The sequence below is a fragment of the Perissodus microlepis genome, chromosome 8 (genome assembly GCF_051167445.1).
Source record: "Perissodus microlepis isolate ML-2025 ecotype Zambia chromosome 8, ASM5116744v1, whole genome shotgun sequence".
Lineage (NCBI taxonomy): Eukaryota > Metazoa > Chordata > Actinopteri > Cichliformes > Cichlidae > Perissodus > Perissodus microlepis.
Genome location: NC_140468.1, coordinates 16,058,948 through 16,074,708, shown reverse-complemented (window position 1 = coordinate 16,074,708; position 15,761 = coordinate 16,058,948). Strand labels below are relative to the sequence as shown.

Here is a 15,761-nt window from a genome sequence, read left to right as displayed (position 1 = left end):
GAAATAACTGTTCGGTACAGAAATGAAGCCCAACAATCATGTTTTACAGTCCCGTGGTCTCAGCCTCAGATACTCAACTAATCAAAGTGATGTCATGACAATAATGAATGACCAACAAAACATTTTTTCTCCTTCATTTCTGTCACACAAAGCTGTATGTAACGTTTCTTGCGGTTAGTATCATGGTTGCTAGGCAACCTGAACAGCGCGACGAAGGCTAGACCGTCCCATTTCACAAGCCTATCACTTCCGCACTTCTTGTACTTCTTGTACGCACCGTACGTAGTACACGTAGTACGCGTAGTACGCGTAGTGCGCGTGCGTCAAGCGTGCAGACCCTGAATTGGGACACAGCCTAATATTAACTAAGCACAGAATAACCTAACTAAACCTAAAACACCCCTGCTCCAGGTAAGCCCATGGTTGGTCCTGCCGAGCAGGCATTTTGTTCCCAGAGTCCTCAGCCACACCTTTTTCCCAGACAGGAAACAGCCACCGCCCAAACCCAGGTAACTCAAAGAAAGAGAAACATAATATAAAAAAACATTTTAGAAAAACCACACAATGCTACTATGTGCGCGCCTCATAATATCAGTGTTAGGTTTAACCAAATGATTAATGAATTATATTAATGAAGAAAACTGCAAAGCAAACTAATAAAGTGAAAAAATGGACTGATTTACCCCTGTGTGGCTGATGCCATCACATTCTTCAAGAAGCCTGGAGAACTATTCCTGTAGACGACTTTAAGAAATGACAAGAAAGCTGCCTGAGGGAGTTCGGGCTTTGTTGAGAAATAAAGGTGGTCACACCCAATATTAGCTTTCAGGCTCTGTTTTTGTGTTATATACTTTATTTTAATGAATGTTTGCAAACTTTTTTAATAACTAATTGCTGCACCTATTTTAAATTTTCTTAAAAATACAAGTGAAAATTAAGACTAACTCAAGACTTTTGCAAAGTACTGTAAGTTTGTGCAATAGTACTGATGCACAGTATACAGGAACTGTAACTTATCTGATGTTTCCTCCATGTATAGACAGACACTAGAACTTGTAATATAAATATGATGGAAAGGAATTGTTAGGAAGCCGTGCACTTCAGGGTGCTTTAAAGTTACAAATTTCTCAACTTTCCCAGACAGTTTTTATAAAAACATTCTTGAACTTCACTGAGACAGCTCAACCTATTTATAGTGAAAATATTGTTTCTATCGCTGGCAGGATATTAACTCTGAAAATCCTGGAATGTAAAGTCTAAACACTTTCATCTGGCTGAATAGATAACCTATGAAGTCCATATAAATCTCCAGCAGCGTGTCTAGACAAAAACATTTTTCTTCTTGTAAGACAATACAATATGAAATGAGACCCCTGCCATGCACTCTTTTACTGGAATTAGGTCAACATTTTGTTTACTTTGAAGGATCAAAGTCCAAATGTGCTTTTGTAAAGATTGGCCACTAATTTTCTGATTGTGATTAAAAAGTGGTTGTTTTTTAAAATTGTGATTAAAAAGTGTGAATCAATCAACACAACTATGTTAAAAGACCAAGAAACGCAAGCGGTCAGAGTGTTTTACACAGAGTTACACATTTAACTGTGAAGTTTAAATCCATTTCATTTGTACTCTCCACATGTAAGTCCACCTCTCTGTGGTTTGCAGGATTTTTTGAGACCCTCCCTTTTTCCTTCCTCAGATTACAGAGGAAGCAGTCAAGACAGTATTGTGAGGAAAAGTGGAATTCATACGTAACTAGGAACGTTACATAAGGGCACTTTAGTGTAGGTCTGCTGGTGCAAGTTCCAGTGATCGCAGACTGATAAGAACCTGGGTACAAGCACTCAGGGAGCCAGCTTACAAAGATAGAAAGAGGGGCAAAAAGAAACACGTTTTAAAGTGACTGAGGCACTCAGACTTCAGCTGGGAGTTCATTGTTTCTGAGAGGCCGCTGAGAGACTCCTGCTCCCGCATTCAGATCTGGGAGGCGACTTACGCTGCAGACCACGAGAAATCAAGAGGAAACAAGGCAGCGCTGCTGTTGGCCGGGATCATGCAAGGAGGAGATAATGACAGTTTAACAAGGAAGTAAACACGCTGACTGTGGGACTGCCAATCAGGAAGAACAGGACCATTAGAAGCTGGGATTTATGTGGCTCACAGGCAAATCAGCAGTGAGTGTTTGATACAGACAGCTGAAGGCAGGACCTCGGGAGTTTGTTGAAGTTTTTTTTTTCTTCTTCAATTTAAAAAAGGCAGATTTTAGCTCTTTGTTCTTGATTTCCTTGAGGCAGCTTTTGGCAGTGTAAAAAATGTTAGAGGAGAAAGACATGACCTATAGCGAGGCCATTCAGAAGGCCAGCTCCTCCATCACACGCTTCCCTCTCATCCCAGTCAGAGGAGTGCCTCTCATGAACTACATCGCCAACAACTGGGACAACATCTGGGCTTTTCGTCCCGATCCATCGGACCTCCTCATCGCCACCTACCCCAAAGCAGGTACTCAGAAACAGTGTTAGACAAAGTACTGATCTCAAGCAGCTTTATTTGCGTGCTTACATTTCTAACACTTTACACTTCCACTCACGGGTATGGAGAAAAATACTGTGTTTTTTCCTTATCTGTTGCAAATTCAGATGTTACATGAAAATATGATCGTATGCAGGACTGCACTGCCAAAACAGCATAGAAAATGAAGCACACTTTCCCTTTTCTCTTTAATGCAGGACTTTAACTTGTGAGGAAATATTTTTCCATTGTGGTGTTAATGCTTTCTTCTTCTTCCATTACTTGATTGTTAAGTAGTTTTTCCACTAAGTCTACTAAAACATTGTGTGTGTGTAACTGCTTAAACAAGCAGGCAATAAAGGAAAACACCAGTAACTCTAGACCAGGGGTGGCCAACCAGTCAGAGACCAAGAGCCACTTTTTTTTACTGTGTTATTGCAAAGAGCCACATCATACGCATGGGCACACATGAACATCACCCATCCTTTCCTCCCTCTCTCTCTCTCTCTCTCTCTCTCACACACACACACACACACACACACACACACACACACACACACACACAAAATACACACATCTCTGCTCAGCCAGATTTATTGTAAATGTCACACACCAACATGATAATGACAGAAATGGACTCCTACAGTACTAAAACCACAGGCCAGTCATTTTCAACAATGAACATTGTGTGCACTGTCTCACACACACAAACTCTCAGTTCAACCAAGTCTACAAACAAAAATATACAGGGAGTGCAGAATTATTAGGCAAGTTGTATTTTTGAGGAATAATTTTATTATTGAACAACAACCATGTTCTCAATGAACCCAAAAAACTCATTAATATCAAAGCTGAATGTTTTTGGAAGTAGTTTTTAGTTTGTTTTTAGTTTTAGCTATTTTAGGGGGATATCTGTGTGTGCAGGTGACTATTACTGTGCATAATTATTAGGCAACTTAACAAAAAACAAATATATACCCATTTCAATGATTTATTTTTACCAGTGAAAATAAATTAACATCTCCACATTCACAAATATACATTTCTGACATTCAAAAACAAAACAAAAACAAATCAGCGACCAATATAGCCACCTTTCTTTGCAAGGACACTCAAAAGCCTGCCATCCATGGATTCTGTCAGTGTTTTGATCTGTTCACCATCAACATTGCGTGCAGCAGCAACCACAGCCTCCCAGACACTGTTCAGAGAGGTGTACTGTTTTCCCTCCTTGTAAATCTCACATTTGATGATGGACCACAGGTTCTCAATGGGGTTCAGCTCAGGTGAACAAGGTGGCCATGTCATTAGTTTTTCTTCTTTTATACCCTTTCTTGCCAGCCACGCTGTGGAGTACTTGGACGCGTGTGATGGAGCATTGTCCTGCATGAAAATCATGTTTTTCTTGAAGGATGCAGACTTCTTCCTGTACCACTGCTTGAAGAAGGTGTCTTCCAGAAACTGGCAGTAGGACTGGGAGTTGAGCTTGACTCCATCCTCAACCCGAAAAGGCCCCACAAGCTCATCTTTGATGATACCAGCCCAAACCAGTACTCCACCTCCACCTTGCTGGCGTCTGAGTCGGACTGGAGCTCTCTGCCCTTTACCAATCCAGCCACGGGCCCATCCATCTGGCCCATCAAGACTCACTCTCATTTCATCAGTCCATAAAACCTTAGAAAAACCAGTCTTGAGATGTTTCTTGGCCCAGTCTTGACGTTTCAGCTTGTGTGTCTTGTTCAGTGGTGGTCGTCTTTCAGCCTTTCTTACCTTGGCCATGTCTCTGAGTATTGCACACCTTGTGCTTTTGGGCACTCCAGTGATGTTGCAGCTCTGAAATATGGCCAAACTGGTGGCAAGTGGCATCTTGGCAGCTGCACGCTTGACTTTTCTCAGTTCATGGGCAGTTATTTTGCACCTTGGTTTTTCCACACGCTTCTTGCGACCCTGTTGACTATTTTGAATGAAACGCTTGATTGGTTGATGATCATGCTTCAGAAGCTTTGCAATTTTGAGACTGCTGCATCCCTCTGCAAGATATCTCACTATTTTTGACTTTTCTGAGCCTGTCAAGTCCTTCTTTTGACCCATTTTGCCAAAGGAAAGGACGTTGCCTAATAATTATGCACACCTGATATAGGGTGTTGATGTCATTAGACCACACCCCTTCTCATTACAGAGTTGCACATCACCTAATATGCTTAATTGGTAGTAGGCTTTCGAGCCTATACAGCTTGGAGTAAGACAACATGCATGAAGAGGATGATGTGGACAAAATACTCATTTGCCTAATAATTCTGCACTCCCTGTAATAATCTACAATAGCATTTACTTTTACAATGCATGTTGTTTAGTGGGACTTCTGGCATTCCTTGCCTTGAACAATCCTCTTTAAATCTGGCTTGTATTCCGTTGTTGCCACTCGAAGCAATTCTTTCACATGTGTGTCAGTCAGAACAGATCGATGCTTTGATTTCACATGTTTTAGGGTAGAAAACACAGACTTGCAGACGTATGTTGACCCAAACATTGACAGTATCTTAAGCGCAGCCCGTTTGACATTGGGGTATTTTTCCATTGGCACACTTTTCCAGAACTCAATGGCCCCTTCCCTTAAAGCAGGTTTCAATTGGTCCTCTTCACAAAGATCGATCATCTCCAACTCAGCCGCAGCTTCATCTGTGACTAGCGGGACTTTCAAACAGCCGGTCTCTGCATTAAATGGGTCGACGAGGAACGTAATCTGTGGCCTTTTCAATTGTAGATCATGGAACCGGGTCACGAAGCTTTCGTGCAAGTTTTCAATCAGTGTTGCATATCTGGCTCTTTGCTTACTCAGGGCGGCGCTGGCGACTTGCCCGCTGGCTTTTAGCAGAGTGGGAAAATGCGTTAAATCTCCCTTTTGAATATGTGTCTTGAACAGCTTCAGTTTGTTGACAAACGCAAACACACTTTGCACCAGGTCAGGCAGCATTTTTAACTTACCCTGCAGGGTCAGGTTCAGTCTGTCCAAGTGACACAGCATGTCGACCAAAAAGGCCAGATCCATAATCCACTTGAGGTCCGAGAGCTCGGGATAGTCCTTGTCCTTCTTTTCCATAAACAGTTTCACGGCATCCAAAAGCTCAAAGAAGCGAGAGAGTACCTGGCCTTTTGACAGCCACCTCACAGTGCACTGCAGCGGCAGGTCACCTGGAAGCCCTTGGTCCAGCTCAGCGATGAGATTCTTGAATTGCCTGTGGTTAAGCGCATGTGTGCGGATATAGTTGACGATTTCCATCACAGGCTTCATGACGTTATCTAAATTCAATGATTTAGACACGAGTTGCTCCATGTGGATGATGCAGTGGAAATTCCAAAAGTCAGGAATAGTTTGATCAGCTTTGCACAGCCCCACAAGCCCGTTCACAGATCCCATCATGGCTGGTGCTCCATCCGTGGCTATTGCAGTTAATTTCGTTATGGGCAGATTTGCTTTTTCAAATGCAGCCATCATGGTTTCTTTCACATCTATGCCACGGGTTCTGTCTTTTAATGGCACAATATCCAGGAGTTCTTCTTTGATCACACAATCGTTTGACACAGACCGTGCAAATATTGCCAACTGAGGCTTGTCTTGTATATCACAACACTCATCCAATGCCACACTAAAATACTCACATGCTTGAAGGTCAGAGTGCAACTGTGATTCAATAGCCGTGTTAATGTCCAATATTCTGTGTTCAACAGTGTGGCGGGACAGTTGGACGTCTGATACCATGCGTTTTAATTTGTCGTTTTCAGGAGACAAGATTTCAACAACGTCACTGAGGCATTTTTAACGAACTCCCCTTCATTGTATGCCTTTTTAGCCCGTGCAATGTTCCAAGCCAGCTGATTAGTGATGGGATTTCCGGCTCTTTTTAGAGAACCGGCTCTTTTTAGAGAACCGGCTCTTTCGGCTCGGCTCACTAAAAAGAGCCGGCTCTTTCAGCTCCCAACCGGCTCTTCAGGTTGTTTTGTTGCTTTAATTAATTAATTATCAACAACAATATAAAATTATGCACAAAAGGAATTAGTAATGTAAAAAAACTTGGTTTTCTTTATGTATGTTTATATATAAATATTTATGGGGGCCCCTAGAGACGAAACACGTACAAACTCCAAAGCACTTAGAAATTCCAAAGCACGTACAAACTCCAAAACACATTTCTAGCGTTAACTAAACTTCCAAAACAGAGCTACCTAGATCACTGAAATTACACAATCGAATTCATATGTCTATTGTTTTTGTATTAATACACAAACACTCATATATATATATATATATATTCAAATAATTAAAAAGAAAAAACTTCATTTACCTGTTACTACCACACACCCAATCCGATTGTTGGTACTTCCTGGCTTGTGTAGCCACTAGGTAACAAAAGCTCAACACGGCCCCTAGCATCCTGGAGCACTTCCGTTGTGTTTTGGAGTGTGTACGTGCTTTGTCTCTAGGGGCCACTGTAAATATACTTTTATTTATTCCCTCCACATAAAATGTAATAAATAAATTATAAAATACAGAAACCAGCTATTTACATTTCATACATTTCAACTTTTAACTACTTATATTTTCAGCTTTTTCCTTTTAAACAAATTTAAAGTGAAGCAACACAAAACACTGCAAACCACAACACAATAAAATATAAATTAAAATATGGAAAAAAGAACGCCCAGATCTTTAATTAAGGCAATGGCTGGCATTTAGAAATATTAATATCACACTCAACTGACTGCGTTTTATCTTCCCATTGCACTGATGGGTGGACAGTTCTTAGGTGCCTGTACATGTTGTTTGTGGAGCCAGCTCTATATGATATCCTTTTCTTGTAGACTCTACACTCTGCCTTTGTTTTGTCAATAAGATTGAAATGGTTCCAGACTTTGCTTATTTTCTTGGTGTCACTCATTTTCTTTACTGTACCTTTCCAATGTGACGGTGTCGTCTCTTGTTGTTGCTCCCGGCTCTCTTTCTTTCCCTCTCCCTCCTGCTCTTGTTGTGTGCTACTGCTGTTGCGAGTGTAACTACCGCCCAGCCCCCTCAGCTCAGCGCTGAGCAGGGGGAGGAGGGGCGCAAACGCAAGGCTCTGTTTGCCGTCTCTGCTCAGCGCAAACACAAGGGTGACTTGCAGCGTGAAGCGAAAAAAAGTGAAAGAGAGGGCAGGAGAAAGAAAAAAACAAACAAACAAAACGGCTCGCATCGTTCACTTCAAAGACCCGGCTCTAAGAGCCATTTCGTTCGCGAACGACCCATCACTACAGCTGATAGGATGCGAGCGTTATGGTCTCTGACCGATTCGTAAATTTTTGGAAAAACTGTATCTGCTTTTCTGCCTGACTTTTCAAAGTGGCCAACTCGTGCTTGCGAAGTTCAGTCCCTTTTGGAAATTCCTGGTCGATGTTAGCATGGAGTGAGCCGAAGTGGCGCTGAAGATTTGAAGCTTTGAAATGCGCTAATGACGTCTGACATTAAGGCAGAATGGCTTGCCATTGCGTTCAACAAAAAAATATAAACTCTCCCACTCTGTTAAAAACGTCCTGTGTTCATCTTCATATTTTCTTTTTGCTGTGCATTTTTTTCCTGCCATTTTAAGGGCGAACTTGCTCCTACTGGGAAACTTTGCGGTATTTTCATCTCACACACATGCGCATTTGATGAAAATACCGTATTGAACTCAAGCGAAGCGAACGCGCACATTTTAAAACAACAACATAAAAAAACCCAAAACACAAACACAAACTTTGATATGAACGTAAGAGCCGCATGAAACCAGGCAAAGAGCCGCATGCGGCTCGAGAGCCGCGGGTTGGCCACCCCTGCTCTAGACTAATCCTGTAATTACGCCTTCATGAAGTGTGAGAGTTATAATTTAAGCAAACAAACAACAAAGACAGACTACTTTTCCTGCCCTTCAGTCTCTGGACTAATTTTTTAGACTGTGGAATCTGCTGTAATGTGGCACCACTAAGACTAAGACTGGACTGTTGTTAATGTTTTTACTCAATGTGGTGAGAATTAGCAGTTCACCGTTTGATGTCTCTGTCTCACAGGGACTACATGGACCCAGGAAATTGTTGACCTGCTCCTTCACAATGGAGATGCTGAGGCCTGCAAACGAGCCCCCACACCTGTCCGCAGTCCATTCCTAGAGATCTTCTCCCCACCTCCCATCCCTTCAGGTGTGTGTTTTGTCTATGTTTTTATTCTCTACTGTGACTCAGCAGGTTTAACATGTAGTTGTAGGATGTCAGAACTCACAAAAACAAGTCAAGGAGGAATGTTTCAATGAGTCAATGAGTTCTCAACCCATAAGCATATCCCTCTAAAGAAAAGACTTGAACTGGAGTTCTGTAGGCGATCAACAAAAGTTACTGTAGTTGGGTCATTTCAGTGAACGCAGCTGTGCTTTTCCAACGCAGATTAGCCATATTTGTGTTTGACTAAACTTTAATACCAGCCAGTTGAATTTTTACAATGAAGCCAACTTTCAAGCATGTCATGGTGACCTAACAGGCAGGTTTATAACAATAAGTCACAGACAGCTAAAAAAGTAGCTGTAGTGTTTTGCTGCAGGGTTTTGGCACAACAGTCAGTGTTACTACTGTCTAAGGAAATCTTAAATGTACTGGGGTGCTAGACTTACCACTATATCCAAACCATTAGAAACAAGAAAGAAAATAATGAACTTTACCCTGCCACCCTTTCTCTCCCCTGGACTGTTGACTCAAGAAAACATGCCTATGTTTCATCAGTCTCTAATCACTTCAGGTGTTCTTACCTTGATTATCCAGACTTGGTCCCCTACTGTGTTTGTTATTTTTGTCAGGTACATTTTTATATTGTATTTATCCATTTTCAGCCATCTGGGAAAAAGTAAAAACAGGACTTAAATATTTACTATAGTTTTCTTCTTTGAATTCATAACAATAATAATAATACATTTTATTTGAAAGCGCCTTTCAAAACACTCAAGGTGCTGAGTGTTGCTGCATGCTGCACTTGCGCGGTCCTTCAGTCCTATTTCTTAGCTTGTTGCTAACTAAGCTAACAAACGGGCTGCTGATTAGCGTGTTACTAACTTTAGCTATAGTTAGGTGCTAGTTTGTTCTCTTTTCTTATTACGTTGTGTAATATGTTGCCTAAATATGTACAGCTTGAAGTTGTTTAGCGTCACCACAAACTTAGCTTTTAGCATTTTGGCTCAGTTCAAAAGGTACAAAATTAGCCCATGACCTTTGAAGACAAAATATGAATGTATGTAGTTTAATCTGTGCAAAAACTTTAGTGTACAAAACAAAACAACTTCCCTTTTTTTTTTTTTTTTTTACAGGAAATATTTTTATATTAAAGGTTGAGATTGCGAGTGTAGAAAATATTTACATAGTCATTTGCATAGATATAGCACCACAGATATAGAGTTGATTAAACTTTAGAAGGGCTTCTTCTAATTCAGGTTGGTTATTCAAAGAACAGATACCTGGAAGGCTCCATGTTAATGCAAAAGGTTGTATAACAAAACACTGAGCTAAATGACATTACATCAAAATAGCTGGATGATATCATTCTCTTGTAGTAGGCTACTACAAATGATCTTGCAAATACCTCAGAATAAGGTGAAATCCTATTAGTTCACAATATGCTGAGTCATTCGGTCATTTTAGTAGAAATCACAACAACAGTTGCTCTGAGATGACTGGTTTGGTGCTAAGTAAAATTGAATTGAATTAAATGAATACTGCTGTCACATTTTTTGGGAAATTTGCCTAAAGTTAAATGGCTGTGTCAACTTTTTTTTTTTAACCATGTTATTTTAACCATGTTAAAAAAAAAAGAAGTAAATTCAACAATGCTAATAAGCAGTTTCCATTGGTTGGAATATATGAGAAATCATGGAATACATAAGTTAAGTTTTTCCTATGTCCAATTCCCTGGATTTATGTCTCAGGTCTTGATCTTCTGGAAAAAATGGATCCCCCGAGAGTTATCAAGACACATCTTCCTTTTCAGCTGGTGCCTCCTGGATTCTGGGAAAACAAATGCAAGGTGAGACTTCTTGTCTATTAGACTTCAGTGAGAGTAGAAATTCCTCATTTTATTGCTTCTTACTAGACAGAAAACTCATGCAGCTTGAAGGTAAACGGTTCATGATACGGCACGTAAATGAGGTGGGAGGTTACGAATGCCAATCTAGACACAATCTCATCAACTAACATGTTCTCTGTACTGTGAATATCTTTTTGTTTTCCTCCTGATCATGTGGGAAGGCGATCTACGTGGCACGCAATGCCAAAGACAACCTGGTGAGCTACTACTACTTTGATCTTATGAATCAGACCCAGCCTGAGCCAGGGCCCTTTGATGGCTACATCCACAAGTTTATGCAAGGAGAGCGTAAGTATATTTCCCTCTGTGTCCTCATACCCATTCTAAGCCATCAATAGCCCTATATGTTTACCCACCAAAGCAGCGTCTTTGGTTGCCTGGAGGCTTTTGTGAACAAAATATGTGATAGTGGATGGAAACTATGACAACTTGTGTAACCGTCTTTTATGCTTGAGTGGTCATGATAAGATTAGTTGCACCCTGAGTGGCTGTAGTGCGCATATCTTGTGAGGATCTGGATGAAAATGTAAACTTTTTTTAAAAAAAATATAAATAAATGGAATATTTCTTCATCATGACAGCCATAAAAAAGCTGCTTCTTTACTGCAGTAAATGCATTTTTATTAGCTTTCTGCAGATTTCTTTATTTCTTTTGTGCTTTTTTCCCACCATATTTGCCTTGTTAGGAACATAGTTTGCTTTGTAAGTATGAAACCAATCACACAACTTTAGTAAATCTCAATGCATTCATTCCAGAGTGACAAAAAAAAGATTTCCTTAGAAAAAGACGTTAATGGTTGCTGTAGGGCCATTAAATAATAACTTTTTGAAATGTCTTTATATTAACAATTGGATATATGTTAACTACCTATAAATGAAGTCACTGGGTTGGGTAATGCAAAGTGAATTATTACCTGACTCCTCTCAGCTTGTTGAGAGGAGCGTGTTTAGTTCTGATAGAAATCAAAATCTTGGTGACATATAACCAGTTTGGCTGCTTTGCTGCTGATTCGACTGGAACATATTAAAGCATCTGTGCCAGTTTGGTGAAGATTAGGGAACAAAAAGGTGGCCTTTCATAAAACACAATATGGTGGAAATGTACATAATATGTTTCGTTGGGCTTGATTTATTTAACAAATTTAATGGTCCATCAGTTAATCAGATTCAAAGATAGATCCTTTGTTTGCAGGAAATTACATTGCCATGGCAGCTTAAACACTGACATAAACAATATTAATTCCTAATAAAGTTAATAATTTATAAATAAATAAAACACCCAATAACTAACATGCAAATATGCAAACATTTGGGAAAACTCATATTATTAGTACTGTGCATTAAATGGGCTTACAGCAGCTGATATGAAAGGCCTCCTGAGGAGCACAGACTGCACTTTGGTTCAGTCAGTCTTTGAATGATTTGCTACTTTTGATAACCTCCAGGGATTGGAGTGGGTGTGCAAGTTCATCGGGTAAAATCAGATCTAAAATCTGGCAAAGTTCAAACATTACATGCATAAACTCATATTCCACCTTGGCTCACTGGTTGCGCTCGACTGCTCAAGGCACAAACATGGAACTTGTTCATAAGAATCAGAGGCTTGTCAGTTTGCCAGGAACTGCAAACATGTACCGTTCATGCAAATGTATACTGATGTGTAAATACACAGCTAACAACTTTTGACCCAACCCTTATTTCTTTATGCTTTGCTTTCAAGGAGCCCTGTCACTGTATGTACTTTTGATTTTCCTAGTATAAAATAAAGAAATGATGAATTATGTAATCATAATGTCATCACTCTGCAGTTACACAGCTGTAAAGTCATTAAAGGTGGTCAAGTTTATCAGTCTCTTATCAGCCGACAGTTACTAAAATACCTACTGTCATAAATGTTGATGTTAAGCTGTTAATGAGGCTTTACGATAGCCGTAAATATAAACAGGGTGTCTCTGATGTCCCTGTGTGGTTCAGTTTGTCATTATTGGAAAAATTATTTTTCCACACTCAGCATAAACCTGGACTGGAGTAGGAGAAATGTTTTCATCAAAGCTGCTTGAATGAATGGCCTTTGCTCTGCTTCTACAGTGTCATGGGGCTCCTGGTATGATCATGTGAAAGGTTACTGGCTGGAGCGAGAAAAGAGGAATATTCTGTACCTCTTCTACGAGGAAATGAAAGAGGTGAGGAGAACACGTGGATTATTACCGAAGCATGTTGCGCAACCTTCTTCAAAGCAAACGTAATAAACGCAGCGCATTCCTTTGATCTAAAATGTAGAGCTGAGATTGAATGATTAGGAAGCCTTTTTATAGATGCAGATTTAGACCAGCTTCATGTATAAAGGAAAAAAAGAAAAGTAATGCCAACTGTCTGACATACACCTGAAAAGAAAGAGCAGATTTTTTGTAAACAATGTGACTACCGGCAAATCTCCTATTTCTGAAGATTTAAAAACAAATGTGCCGTACTCTTAAGTCATTAAGACATTCAATATAAATTAAAAAAATACTTTGAGATATTGTTCAAAGAACTGTATATATGTATTAGTTGCATGACAGAGAAAGTTGGACTGCACAGTCCTGTGGAAAACACCCAGTGATTCAGTTACTTGTAGAAGCACCTTTAGCATCAATAACCTGAAGTGAGGTTTTTCTGTATGACCTTATCGGTCTCTCACATCGTTATGGAGGACTTTTGGACCCTTTTTACAGCGTTGCTTTAGTTCATTGATGTTTGCAGACCTCTATTTAAACCCAGGTCTTGCCACAGGATTTCAGTTAGTTTGAGGTGTGGACTTTGATTGGGCCATTGCTTACCTTTATTATTTTCTTTCCCAGCCCTTTTGTTGTAGATTTGCTGCTGTGCTTGTGACCATTGTCCTTTTGCATGATCTAATTTCAGTGAAACTTTACCTATTGGACAGATGGCTTCACATTTAACTGTAGATTACTTAACAGTTGGTATGAGGTGTTTTCTGTTGATATGCTGTATTTGCAAACCTTTTATAGAGGTGCTTACACTTCCTGAAGATCAGTTAATCAAGTGCATTTAATTAGCTGGCTTCTACCAACTGAAGCAGTAAAGGTGTACTTAGTTTTTCACAGGACTGCACAGAATCCCGTGATAAACATCCTTTTTCACATGACCAGTCAGTTCATAAATATCAGCGTACTTTATATTGTAAGCTAAATACCCTGAAGTGTTAGAGAGAGAAACCCAACAGGGCAATGATCTGCTGTGAGCAGTTGTCCACAGTGAGGAGGAAGAACTCCCATTTAACAGCTCCTCCCAATTTGATTTCCGTTATGTAATCTCTCCTCACCGGTTTGCAGTGTTTTGTTTATCACTTCTTATGATTTTACTTTTTCCGTTACCTTCAGGTATTTGCTGTTTTCAGTCGTAATGTGGTGACATCCCATCTTGTTTTATCTGTTTGAACATCTGTAGTGAATTTTAAAAATGAATAATCTCCGCACATACTCTGTCACATTTATTTTCCCAGAATCCTCGGCGTGAAGTGGAGCGCATCATGAAGTACCTGGACTTGTCGGTCTCCGATGAGGTCATCAGCCAAATCGTGGAGCTCACCTCCTTTAAAAACATGAAGGAGAACCCGATGGCCAACTACTCCTGCATCCCATCTCCGGTGTTTGACCAGTCCATCTCTCCTTTCATGAGAAAAGGTGCACTATTAAATTAAAGATATGCAGGAAAGTCAATCTCAGTCGCCAGTGAGTGCCTTACATAGGGCAGTTAAAATGTCATGAACACCTATATTTGTCTCAGACACACAAATATCTTCATGTAATAATGTCACAAGGTTAAATCAACTTGTGAACAGTCTGAGCTCCTCAAAGGCAGCAATTACTGCTCTGCTACCTGTCCTTCAGTGCAGGGGCACCCCCTAGAGGTCCCTGGATTTTGAGCTCCCGCTTCTATTTTATTTATACATTACAACAACTTAACACTCAAATGAATAAGTCTGTTGGCAGATATTAGTCATTTTAAAGTTTTGGAGGATTTTTAGTTCAAACAAGGCATTTGAAGCTGTTAGCCTGGGCTTCTGCAACAATTACATGTTCAGTTTTTTCCCTCACTTTTAACAAACCAGTCATTAAGTATTTAATCAGCACAATATAATTACATCTATAAACAAAGGTACAGTTTGGGGAGTTTTACCTCTGTACACATCACAGTGGATCTTAACTCAAACAGTCAAGATGTGACTGAAATGCAGACGTCCAGGTTTTTAAAAAAGTGCGGTGCTAAATATTACAGTTAGTCATACAGATAACCTCACATTTTCACAGGCTTAAAATGAGTTTAACAAACTTACGTAATTTTAAATAAAAGGATTGTTTGATAAGTTCTGAAATTTTACGGCCTCAAGAAACTGCTTGTCAATCAATCATCTAATGACTACATATAAAAATGGCTGAAAAACATCCGGAGCAGTTCAAGCTGGAATTCTGCACTTTGCAGTTTTTGATTTAAAATCCACAGTGATACAAAATGTAAACAGTGTTTACACGCATGTTGTATGTTACATGTTATAATTTAATAAATGTATTAGCGGTAAATGAGACACTGTGTGGGCATTACATATGACTGTTTTGGAAAACATTTTTTAAGCACCAGTCAGTTATTCATCAGTGCAAAAAAAAAAAAAACATTGATAGAGGTTTTAGCATAAATTTTCAAACTTAACAAAATTGTCTTCCTTTTCATATGCAGGTGAAGTGGGTGATTGGAAAAACCATTTCACAGCTGAGCAATCAAAGCTGTTTGATGAAGACTATGAAAAGCAGATGAAGGACGTCGACATACCGTTCAGGACCCTCATCTAATGGATCCGGGGGTTTCTGGAATTCGCTGTGCAAACCAAAGACTGATGACCGTCGCTGAGCCACGCTTAAACAGCAGAAGTGAAAAAACCCCGTCATGGGCTTAAAAAAACAAACAAAATAGTTGCTATAAAATTAAAATGGTTTGACTCACGTTTAATATGTATGGATGTTGAACACTGTAATCACTCATCCTCGTGGCGTTTCCAGAGGAGGTCATCTAAATGTACTCCCAATAAAAACATGCTCCACAATAAATTCACAAGTTTTTAATC

The 15,761-nt window shown here is 39.8% G+C and overlaps 1 protein-coding gene across 1 annotated transcript; it reads left to right on the top strand.

Annotated features, from left to right (window-relative positions):
- The first annotated feature begins 1,709 nt into the window (after window positions 1-1,709).
- sult1st6 (sulfotransferase family 1, cytosolic sulfotransferase 6) lies at window positions 1,710-15,743 on the top strand. Its single transcript, XM_084937765.1, has 7 exons — window positions 1,710-2,499; window positions 8,587-8,715; window positions 10,482-10,579; window positions 10,801-10,927; window positions 12,728-12,822; window positions 14,145-14,325; window positions 15,377-15,743. Exons 1-7 carry the CDS (start codon window positions 2,313-2,315, stop codon window positions 15,487-15,489), a joined length of 930 nt encoding a protein of 309 aa, XP_084793891.1. The 5' UTR covers window positions 1,710-2,312; the 3' UTR covers window positions 15,490-15,743.
- Window positions 15,744-15,761: the final 18 nt, after the last annotated feature.